General features: G+C 40.2%; 1 protein-coding gene across 1 annotated transcript in view; it reads right to left on the minus strand.

Annotated features, from left to right (window-relative positions):
• Positions 1-5,441: 5,441 nt before the first annotated feature.
• thoc2 (THO complex 2) overlaps positions 5,442-12,486 on the minus strand; it is an 80,412-nt gene continuing 73,367 nt past the window's right edge. The window contains exons 36-39 of the mRNA XM_004916871.3: positions 11,309-11,460; positions 10,227-10,303; positions 9,352-9,402; positions 5,442-6,277 (exon numbers count right to left, since the gene is read on the minus strand). Of these exons, the coding sequence (XP_004916928.1) occupies positions 9,375-9,402; positions 10,227-10,303; positions 11,309-11,460 (257 nt within the window). The 3' untranslated portion in view covers positions 5,442-6,277; positions 9,352-9,374. The remainder of the gene's footprint in view (positions 6,278-9,351; positions 9,403-10,226; positions 10,304-11,308; positions 11,461-12,486) is intronic.

A 12,486-nucleotide genomic window follows, 5' to 3' on the forward strand; every position in this document is an offset into this window, starting at 1 on the left:
GGGCCTGAGGTTGGGGGTGCCCATGACCTGCCTGCTTGTCTCCTTGGCACATACAACTGCTATCCCACACCACCTCCCACAGGTCCACACTAGGATACAAAATAAGCCCTGGCATTTCAAGTACACAGAGGCCCAAACAGCCCCCACCAGCCCACTAAATAGTGACTGTCTATGGCAGGGGTGCCCAGACTTTTTCCCCCGGCGATCTACTTTTGACTCCTCCCCGCATACGTACGTGACGCAGCGTACATACACATACCCAATAAACTTGCCGCACTTCCACATTCGCGCTGCACTTCTGCATCCCAAGGCTTAGACGCGGTCCACCAGAAATCCACGGGGGATCGACTGGTGGACCTCGATCGAAGTCTTGGCCACCCCTGGTCTATGGCATCTTACAGCAGCCCCTCTGGCATTTGGCAGAACCCACAGATTGCCAGTCTGGGCCTGTCCCTACTCATTTGCTTATGCTGGGCTTTTAGATGGGACAAACCTAGAGGAAGGCAAGCCTAAGAGGTGCCCCCCAATTACTGCACCCTAGGCAGGGGCACTCAAAGACAGGGGCACTTAAAATAACAGTGGGGAGGCATTGGGAAGGGGGGTTAATGCAGAGGCCCTGGGGCCAGTAGGGGTGAAGACATTAATTTCAATGTAATGTACAACAGTGCAATTGTTTTAAAGTGATACTGACACTAAAAAACTACTCTTCAAAATATGAATTTACATAAAAAGTTGCCTATAGGTCATGTTTATAATTTTTCACAGATAGGGCTGCTTTTGTGAGTAATTGTTACTTATACCTGACTGTTTTGCCAACCTGACTGTCCTTTGTCAGTCTGTCAGTTATAGCTTTTAATGCTAACGGACTGTTGTGGCACAAATATGGCAGCCCCCTCATAGAGGAACATGAGGGGTCAGATAGTCAATGTAAAAGCATTAGGAAAGTACTTTTAAGGCAAAATTATAAATAGCATGCAAAGACAATATTATGATAGATGTAAAAAATAGCTTACTTTCTGATGTCAGTATCTCTTTAAAAGGAATAGGAGCTGCGGTTGGAGTTTCAGTAGGGCTGTATCACCCATTTTGCATATCAACTAGATTTACGGTACAGGGGGAGTCAAGCATAGGATAAATGTCTCTCTAATAACATATAGGATAAAACCTTTTTCTGTTGCTGCAAAGAAATGTTTTATTTATCATTCTAGCAGATGCTGGAAAAACAGATCTATAAATACATATAAAATATTTTCACTTTCTGCATTATGGGCATTATAGCCCCATCCTAGAGTCCATAGAGCAGATTGATGGCGAGGCTGCAAGATTTTACTTTCCTTATATATTTATACAAAGCAGATATACTGTAAAGTGCCAGACAGTAGCTTATCTAATCATTTGCCTGCATTGAGAAGAATTAAATAGAGATCAATAGAAGAGGTTAAAGTAGCAGGATACACATGAGCAAAAGGAGCAGAGTCAAAGTCTGACACAACTGCATTCATTAATACTGGGCACAAAGGGATCCCAGGGCTTGGAGGGCAGCGCCAAAACAGGGCTTTCCGTGCCTGCGTGTAGAATTGGAGGGGCAGCTGTGTGAGACTTTGGGAGCCTCACATATTATTGTGGGAAAACTGGAACATAAACTGAGATAGAGAAAGGAAGAGATAAGGCGCTGCACTGATTCAAAGTGTGTCCTATCCAGGTTTAAAGGAACAGTAACACCAAAAAATGAAAGAGCTTTAAAATAATAAAAATATAATGCACTGTTGCCCTGCACTGGTAAAACTGGTGTGTTTGCTACAGTAACACTACTATAATTTATATAATAAGCTGCTGTGTAGCCACGGGGGCAGCCATTCAAGCTGGAAAAAAGGAGAAAAGGCACAGGTTACATAGCAGATAACAGATAAGCTCTGTGGAATACAAAAGTGTTTATCTGTTATCTGTTAAGTGCCTGTGCCTTTTCTCCTTTGAATGGCTGCCTCCATAGCTACATAGCAGCTTATTTATATAAATTATACAAGACTTTCTGAAGCAAACACACAACTTTTACCAGTGCAGGGCAGCAGCACATTATATTTTAGTTACTTTTATACACTTTCATTTTTTGGTGTTACTGTTCCTTTAACCAGCGCTATAACCTTGGCCTGTCACTGTCCCTGGCTTGGCAGTAAGAATTCATTACTCCTGTCATATCTGAAGAGGCAGTGGGTATTTTAGGAGCATGCTGTAAAGTAAATAATCACATTCTTATGAGAGTGGCAAAGGAATATGCGAGGAACAAAATGAAGCAGACTATAAATCTCTAGTCTGGGGAAGAGCTGACACAGAGGGACTCTATGATAAACTCTAAAATAATATCAGTTGTGCCCTTGAATTAGCACCAAGGCATGTTACACACTGCCAGCGGGGGAAGTTTTCCTCTGTTTCCTGCACTATAATGTGGCCAGGCAAATGGTTTTATGATATATGGAGCAAATTAGGACTCGAGAACAGGCAGCCTGATGTTTTGTCACTAAAGTACAACTCTCATTATTATGGGCCAAACAAGATGGAAAACATGTAAGGAATACTGTCATCTAAAGATGTGTCTACAGATCAATTGTAATGCAAAATTACAGTTATACATGCAAATTAACAGTAAATTATATCCTTATAAATGGTGCTTGGTGATGTCATCGGTTGGTGCTTAGTGATTTCTGTCACATGACACACATGGAGTTCTGTGACCCCATGGTTTGGTGGGAGGGGGGTGGAGGCCTGGGCCACTGGTTCTGCTTCTTTTAATTTTGCATATAAATCCTCACTCCCGTCTGCTTATGGGTAGGAGGCCGGGTGGGGTACAGGGGTTTATACACAAGCAGGCAGGGGACACGAGAAAATGGGGGAAAGGGCCTGGGCAGGGTTTGTTACTTACTACTACGGGCCCTTGAAGAGTCTTGTGCCACAAAGATCGTGATTTTTAAAAATTATATAAATATGAATCTGTACAAATATCCTATAAACTATATCCTTATATAAATGTGCTGGTGATGTCATCACCTATAATTGGTGTTTAGTAATACAATCTGTGTCTCTCTGAAACCTGTGCATCCTAAGGGAGCGTTATCTTGGCAAATCAAAAGCTATAATAGCAAGCATAGGGTAACCATATTGTACCGATTCAGTAACTCAGTCTGTGAGTTCAAAATTCCGATATACAGGAATTCTGCTTCCATTATTTGGCCACCAGTGGGCCTCCCACGCTCTTCTGTGAGGTTCATGCCATTCATCGTGTCCCCCTCAGATACACAGATTGTTAGCCCATTTGGTCAAAACCAACAGATTTAGCCATGTTGCCACATCTGTCCATCTTTCTTGGCTCAAAGGCGAGAAATGAACCCCCCTCATTTAATGTGTCATCTATTTTAGTTTGCATAGCTTAGTAGAGGGGTCCTTTGTATAGGCTTATGGCTTAGTATAGGGGTTCTTTATAAATACATATAGCATAGTATAAGGTTTTTTGTAAGGGACAGTGTACCTTTAAAATGAGAGCAATGAATAGGGTTTGTGCTAAGCCTATTGTTTTAAAAGGTAAAATCTGTGGTTATGGTTATATCTTGAGCTAAGCAGGGCAAACTGGACCAAGAACCAAACTCCATGTTTGGTCCTTGCAAGGTATATAATAAGATTCATAGTATACAGCCCCACCTCACCCTTTGTTGTGACTGTTTTGTTATCAGAAAAAACCATGTAAGTTGCAAAAGTACACTTTTTGAAAGTTTATATGAATTTATTTGGAGGGCTTATATTATCTTTAAGCACATACCTTATGTGCTTTGTGGAAAATAGGCCCTACACTTTCACTATTCTTTAATGTAGAATTGTTTGTGGCTCCGCTACATACTGTAATGGCATCAATTCTAGTTAAAAAATACAACACAGTAACCTCAACAAAATGCTCAGTAGCTTTACACCAACCTGTATACAATCTGTATCTGTATCCCTGCCTGACCCCACCTGACCCCACCCTACATGACACAAATGTTCTCTGAGAGTAGCAGTCACATCTCAACTCCACATATGGCTACGGATGGGATGTGAACCATCAGGCAGATTTGGCAGCTGGAACACTGAATTGTCTGATGTTTCACAGTTGGAAAGACGAAGATCGCCAAAGCTGTCAGGGCGATGTTGTTAATCACTAAAGGAAAAAAGGTGCCTCTCTTTCAAATGAAAAACATGGGGAGAATCTAAATTTGATCATTTTGCAATCAGGAGGCACTCAGTGATAATGGAAGCATAAACTGGGGAGGGGGGGGGGGGACATACTTTCCTGCCTTGACTACCATGTCATTAGAAAAAGAAAGAACCTTTACCAACTGCATGTAGATTCAACCGTTCCCTGACTTCAATGCAGTTTGGGGCAAGTGCACTAGATAAATGAAGGTCTATTGGTTTTATGGTGTAAGGTATCTGGGCGCCCGTGGGGTGGCCGTCCGCCAAGTTCTAAGATGGCGTGTTCAGACATTTTCGTCATATTACCAAGGTTTATTGACACTGAGCATTAGCAACAAGTAGTGATATAGGGCCTTCAAGAATAAGTAAACTTTTTTTTTTAAATCTAAAAAATGACTCTGTACTCTTATATTCACTATCACAGCAAGCAGAACGGTGCCATTTTGGTCGCACTGCTATTAAGCCAAGCTTTGCATCATCCCAAAATCTTGTTTTTGCTCCAAAATTGGGGACCTAATGCCCATGCACATGACAGTTAAAAACAGCAAAAGGAGAAATAAAGAGTGCAGTGACATTTAGGAAGTGCTGAATGGAAAGTGATAGTAATTGACTGCCCAGCCTCTATTCCCAAGGCAGAAAGGTGGGGCAGGCAATATATGGTTGACAGCTGAGATATTTAAAGAGATTCTGTCATGATTTTTATTGAGTACTTTTATTTCTAAATTTCACTGTTTACATAGCAAATAATTGACTCTACAATGAAAAATGTTATTCCAACAAATGTATTTTTTTAGCTGTAATATTGGTGTGTAGGTGCCATCTCAGTGCATTGTGCCTGAGTCTGAGCTTTCAGAAGGAGCCAGCGCTACACATTAGAACTGCTTTCAGGTAACCTATTGTTTCTTCTACTCCCATGTAACTTGAGGAGTCCAAAGCTGGACTTGGATTACTTATTACTGAGTGCTATTCTGATACCTAATGGGAGCTGCTATCTTGCTCCCTCTTCCCATTGTTCTGCTGATTGGCTGCTGGGAGGGGGGTGATATCACTCCAACTTGCAAGCTCAGCAGTAAAGTATGACTGAATTTTATCAGAGAACATGTCCACTTAAACAGAATGTACAGCCATGACAGTACCCCTTTAAGACATGTTAGCTCAGCCGTAGCAAGGTAAGCTGCCAGTCATACATATAAATATAAAAAGCCACAATACACACAATGATGTACGACCCGTTGAGAAAACTATTGTTTATTTAGAAAAGAAAGCTTACACTGGTAGAATTCAGCAGATAAAAATTTTCATTTAAAAAAAGTCTTTGAAACTTTTCAGACTAAAGTTCCGTGATACAAAGATCCTGTAGTTGTGTAATTGTACTCTTAATTTGTCACGGCGGAGGTGGGTTCTCTCTCTTGGTTTATTTAAAAACATGACAAAAAGAATGTGTGGAAGAGACATTAAGATTGTTACATGTCTTTAGTTCCTCATTTATTGTCCTACACATAATATACAAACAATTCCTAATCATTAGCAAGAAACAGTGCTCCCATGTCTTACTTACAAGCCAAATAATAAATAAAATCTGACTTTAAATGAGGTAAATTCCAGAAAAAAAAAAAAAAAAAAGTTGAATAACTGTTTATTGTTGCACCATTAAAAATTATGCATTCAAACTGCAAAGTTTTACTAAAGTTCAGGCAGTATTCCGACAACCTAATGGGAAAAGCTGTACAAGCAGAAGTCAACCCATTTGCACTGCAGCAACTGTGTCTGTCTGTCTGGAGCACATTGTGCTTAATATGGAATAGGCATACACTTTCAGTCATCAACTGAAAATTAATATAGGAGGAAAAACACAAGAAAGAATTTAAAATACAGAAAACATTTACTGTAGGTTGGGAAAAGCAAAACGTCATTAAATGTATCTTTTAGGCTAATGTAAAAGGGACCCCCTTCTTTCTTCACATGGATCTGTGCAAATCATTGTGGAAAGTACATATCCAGTAATGGCTGGCCATCTTCTCACTTCTAATCGCTATGGAGTCTTGAGTCACAGCAATCCCTGGTGGGGAGGGGAAAACAAAGTATATAAATATATATATATTGATAAAATAGAATCATTAAAGAAGGAAAAAAGTGTCATTTATTGTGGGTGCCAAACTGATAGTAATTGTATTCACTGGGGGTACCTAACCATGGACCCCAGGCCACTCTTGTTGAAAAACTAACCCACGGTAGAGTAACACTGGAAACTGGCAGGCGCACAGTACATTAACTGGCCACTTACTGTACATGTGACTGTGTCCTGGACTCCTGTGCAATGGGTCCCTGAAAAGCCTTAAAGCCTTCACAGTTAAGACATTCTATAACATACAGTACTAAAAGTTAACTTATCTCTAGCAACTTTGCAAGGGTTTTTTTTTGTTTTTTTTATACATATAGTTATATTTGCTTTATCTGCCTGTTTTCAGCTTTCAAGTGGGGCTACAATGTTAATGTTATTTTTTATTACTTTTCTTTCTGTTCAGACCCTCTTCTATTCATATTTCTGTCTTCTTGTTCAAACTGTTGCATGGTTGCTAGCGTAACAACGACCTTAGCAACCAGATAGTTGATACAATACCAAGCTGGAGAGCTGCTGAACAAAAATGTTAACTAAAAACCATACAAAATGAAGAGCAACTGTACATGGTCTCAGAATATCAATGTCTACATCAGGGGTGGGCAAACGTTTTGGCTCAGGGGCCACATTGACTTATCTACGGGCCGGGCGGGGCCAGCATTACGCCGTTTACGCTCATCAGTCCCCAGACAACAAGTCTTGTGTGATGAGACTTGCGGAGTTGGCGGGTTAGATTAAACAGACCAAGGGGCTGGATGTAAACTACTCCTTTAAAAATGGCAGAGGAAAAGTACCCCAGGCTTGTGCGTTTTCAGGGAAAAGGAGAGTCCAGGATATAATGTCCTTGGGGCTGCCTAAGATATTGGAAAGTGCCCATCCTTCCCAGTGAATTACACTTCCATGGTACTGTAAAGGCACTTACAAGTGAATTGATATCGACCATAGACATTGTTACAGTGGCATTACAAGGGCAGGCACATGTGTGTCTTTTATCCAGAAGAAAACAGGCCTTAGGTGTGAAATATAAGGGTTAGCAGAAGAATCATTTCAACCTATAACCCCCTGCCTTTAGAATGTATGCCTCCCCAAATGTACCCATATAAGCATCTGATCACGTTGGATAAAGTATCAATAAATACACAGCCCAACACTAGCAATTATAGGCCTGCAAGAATGGATTTCAGCAAATATTTAAGGTGTGTGAATGTAAGTGTAAGTGTGAATAATACCATGAACGCTTGCAGAAATGCTAGATATATAATACTGACAGTATCCAAGTCCCTGCAGCTATTGTGTATGTGTGCAGTTCCATTCCAAAAGCAAATACAAAATCATTAATATATAAGACTAGTAAATTCATTTCTTTTAATGTACTGGTTCTTTAAAATATACAGTATCAATCTAACAGAGAAATTTCTACCAGAATGGCTTCCCTTGCATAAAATGTATAAAAGCTAACAAGTGGCAGCCTTAAACCGGTTAGCATATTAAGCCATATAATTGCTTCTGCACACTGGCAGGTTGCTTTGAGACCCTGAACATCATTATAAATCTGACAGTTACTGGCAAAACTGCACAGAAGAGAGATCTGTACAGAGGAATCTGCCAATAAAAAAAATCCATCTGCTTTTGCTGCAGTCACCCATCAAAACTTCATCAATAGAAGCAGACTAGACAAGAGAAGAAACCTATAATATAACTATTTGTTATATATAATATTTGTTATATATCTGCATATATGTCTTTTACATGACTTATATTTAGCTTAGTATTTGCAGCAGGCTTCATGCTAAAGAAAGAGTTGAAGGGCCTTATATCATTTTCTTTCAGCTTGACTAATGGAAACATTAACATTTGAATGTATAATTAGGTTCCACTACTTTGTTTCCAAATTTCTACATAAGCAATGTTAACTAAGGGCAATGGCACAGGGGTTCATTTGGTCACTGCTGAGCGCCATTGTTTCCTACTGGATAACGGGGAGCACTCTGAAGCACAAAAAGCAGCGATAGGTCAGCCTCAGTGCTAACAAATGTGCATTTAGGCACAAGTGAAAAATGTTATTCTAAATAACCTTCCCAAATGCAGTCATGAACTATTTGTAATGGTTTAAAAGTTATTTGTAACAGTTATTGCTACGGAAAGCAGTGTCTGTCCTTTGCTATTTTTAACACGAGTAGGTTTGAATCGGCAGCTTTGTGTGTATTCTGAGTTTTTCTAAACTTCAAGCCCTGTCAGTAACGGGCAGCTATCTCTGTGTGTAACAATTTAGTACTGCTTGAAAGCTGCATCCTTCCACGGAGTACTGCAGAATGCTCCCCAGTGCTGGCATGGGTCATGCTAGGGCACAGGAATGATGGGAACTGAAGACTGAGTGCCCAGGGCACTCGCAGAGAAACTGCCCAGGTTTGATCTGACACACCGGGATAACAGGAAAAATCCCAGTAAGCCTCGATCCTGTTGGGTTACCTCCCCACAAGCCAACCACCCACATGAAACTTCAGAAAGATTAAAACAAAATTAAAGATGGCCACATGTTCTACTGGGAATGCCCGGACAATTCTTTTCACTGGAGGTTCGGCCAGAAGGACCATGCGGAGTAAGTGGCTGAGGAGGGGGTTGTCATGCAGAAAGTGTGCAGAGCAGTAGAAATGGGGCTGGCAGGGGTGGGGTATTTCAATGCAGTGGTGACCAGGTGGTGGGTCCTTGACTAGGGTACCCCAATCCAACACTCCCTCTGCTTCCCATAGTGAGAAGTGCACACATGCTCTGGAAAGCAGAGGAGCACTTCACTAAGAAACGTAAAACAGGATTTGACAGAATCCATGAGGGAAAGGGGTTGGAAAATGGTTACCCTGATATAAACTATCAGATATAAACTAGTATGGTCCCTTTCAATATGTGGATTTGTGTATGTCTGTGTATAAAAAACAAAACACTTTACCTTTTTACTTATATAGAGCACTGTGTGTAAATAGCAGCACTACATAATTGTAATAAAATTAAAGCCTTACCTTGAGTTAATCCCTCTTCTTTATTATCTGTGCTTATCTGAAGATTTATGGGTAAATCACTCATTAAGGAAATAACACAAGAGAAATACAAACTGTTAATTACTGGGGTTATTCTATAGAATGCAATGCAGTGCTTACGTGGTCTCTCATTTCTTTTCACTCCTTAAAGCAGTCATTCACCTTAACATTTAGCATGTTATAGAATGTCTAATTCTCAGTAACTCTTTAACTGCTCTTCACTCTTTATAGTTTATAAATTCTTTCTTCATTCTTCATAATTCATTTTTAAATATTGTCTTTTTCTTCTGCCTCTTTCCAGTTGTCAGGTGGGGGGACCCCAGAAGCCAAAAACCTATTGCTCTGAGGCTACAGTTTTATTGTTACTTTTTAAAACTTCTCATTCTTTTTAGTCTCTCATTTAAAACACTGTCTGGTTGCAAGGGGAAAGTTGATCCGAGCAACCAGATAGCAGCTGAAACTACATCATACTAAAAAGGAAATTTAAAGGTGACTTCTGTCGGATCTGAGCCCATGCCCAATTACTACCATGGTTTTTCCTGGAAATTAACCCTTCACAATAAGTGCTATTTATTAGCTGTAATTATGGCACATAAAATGGTACTGCAAGGTATTGGGATGCTGAAAAAAGTGAACCCATATTATTGACTTAATAGGAAGTCAGGCATCTGTCTCGCTCTCCCTACTGTTAAGGCTGTATTCAGCAAACTCAATGATGTGCAAATAAAATGGAGGGATCTAATAAACATCATAAAACAAGCAAAAGCTACATATCCAGCATCTTCCCCAATTGCAGCATAGCAGGCTGGCGAATGCAAGACTGGGAAACAAAGTAATAATGCATATGTAAAGGATATTGCTTTTTCTCCTCCTTTCCCCCTGTGCTCTCACGCTTTTCTTTCTTCTCAGACTTTTCCTTGTCGTGCCTGGATTCCTGTTTCAGGAAACAAACAGTAAACTTTTTTGCCTGAACCTGGAACCACTGCATTGGGCCGGGTGTAGAAACATGCAGCAGATATTGGCAAAGAAACACAAGAGTTGGCATTCTGGAGCAGATATCAACCATGTGTGTCTGTACCATGGCTGACACAATGGGTCTGGGTGCAGGCAAGGAAGTAAGCTGATGCCAGAGGAGGTACTGATTCTCTGCCTCTTTTCTCTCTCAAACCATATCAAAATTACATTTTCATACAGGCCTACCCTATTTCCCAAAATACTGTGCTTTTAGCCTCAAATAAGGTGCACTGGGGCTATGAGGATGTAATCACTGCAATTAAAAAACTGCATTCTGGGGCAGGAAAATTCCCAGTGACAACAGCAAAAGGGGCCTCAGGTATTCTCAGATGTGCCATTACTGCTGCAAGATGCTAATGACCAAGCAGAAAATGAAGTCTGCCTGTCATATATGCTGATGCTAAAAGGCTGATTATTAAAATTCTGATGCTAATTGCATTGGTTTCTGAGCTGCCATGTAGTAATTATCTGTATTATTATTAATAAGTGTTATATTGTGACAATTATATTCTATATATACATATAGTATATATGTATATATACATAGTATATATAGAATATAGTATTTTGTCTCCGTCCCTAAGCTCAGGTAACTGAAAATAGCACAGATCATGTGCAGTGAATCAGCAGAAGGGGTACAGATCTTTATTGCTAAAGGGCTGTTGTGACCTTGGTCTGGTACAGAACCCCAGAACATAATGTACAGCAATTCTACCTAACTTCTTTGTTAAATTAGAAAATGGACAAGCAGAAGAGGAAATATAGACATGAAGCTAGATCTGATAGGGTTGTGAGGAGTAATTGAAGTCTTCTATCTGACCTACCCTAAAATATCTTGCATATTAACAGTATCATTAACAGTATCATGGGACGGTTAGGCACTTCCATCAGAGGTTAAGACACTTTACAAAGTTACATGGCTTACCTTCTTGCTGCCAGAACTGCTTTTTTCCATTTTTTCTGATTTCATGAAATCTCCTTTCTCTTTACTTGATGACTTTGACTTATTGCGCTCTTTTTCACTGGAACGCGGGGAGTCAGAAGGACTTTCGCTTTTACTGTGTTTCGAGGATCCACCTGACACATCAAAAGCACAAAGTGGTATAAACAGATATAAAAACATCTGTTTATGCTACTCCCCTGAAATGAGCTCTGATCACAGCTCCCGGAAATCTACAGGGCCAGTGGCTGGGGGGGGGGGGGGCTGCTCTGTACCAGACTTTATTAAAAAAAAAAAAGCAGGGACTGTTCTGTACCAGACTTGAAAATAAAGCACAGGACTTTGTTTACTAGATTATCATTGATCAGTTGCTGACAGGAGCATGTCAGGCCCAGATAAGCAAGTGAAACACAAGCAAAGAGTGAAACAAGCTCACTTCTCATTCAGCTGCAGACACTGAGGGATACAGAGCTCCAGGTAGCTGGGTTTTAACTGCTTTGCCATCTGATTTTTTTTTAGAACAATATCTGTTTGCTTTCCTGAATCTGGGTAAAGAGATAGGCTGTGCAAAATAAAAAAATCTTTTCACTATAGTTAGGCAAAAATGTAATCTATATAGAATGGAGTGAATGGATGTCTAACATAACAGCCAGAACACCACTTCTTTTTTTACAGATCTCTAATCTGTTACTAGCAAGTAGCCAATCAGTGACTTGAGGGGGCCCATATGGGACATAACCATTTGCTTCACACCTGACCTGTGTTCTCAGGATCAAAGGCAAACTGTTATATCCCCCCCCCCAAGTCGCTGACTAGCTAATATGTTAGAGAGCTAGTATTCTGGCCATTACGTTAGACATCTGCCTGCTCCAGCCTTTATAGATAACATTTTTGCCTAGCTAACCATATTACAAACATTTTGGATTTTACAATTTTACATAGCCTATCTGTTTACCCAGTTTTATTTTTACCCTGAACTGTTCTTTTAATGTTACTTGATGTAGCAGGAAAGCACTAACTACATCTCACCTTGACCCCTTTCCTGGTGGCAGACAGCAACCTCATTGCTGACAAGAGAGGAAAGCTCACAGTGATTGGCTGCACAGCAAACTATTGTTGAGCTGCTAAGACTTATATGAAAGTTGAACAGAGCAGTCACAAGC

Source organism: Xenopus tropicalis, chromosome 8 (genome assembly GCF_000004195.4).
Source record: "Xenopus tropicalis strain Nigerian chromosome 8, UCB_Xtro_10.0, whole genome shotgun sequence".
Taxonomy (NCBI): domain Eukaryota; kingdom Metazoa; phylum Chordata; class Amphibia; order Anura; family Pipidae; genus Xenopus; species Xenopus tropicalis.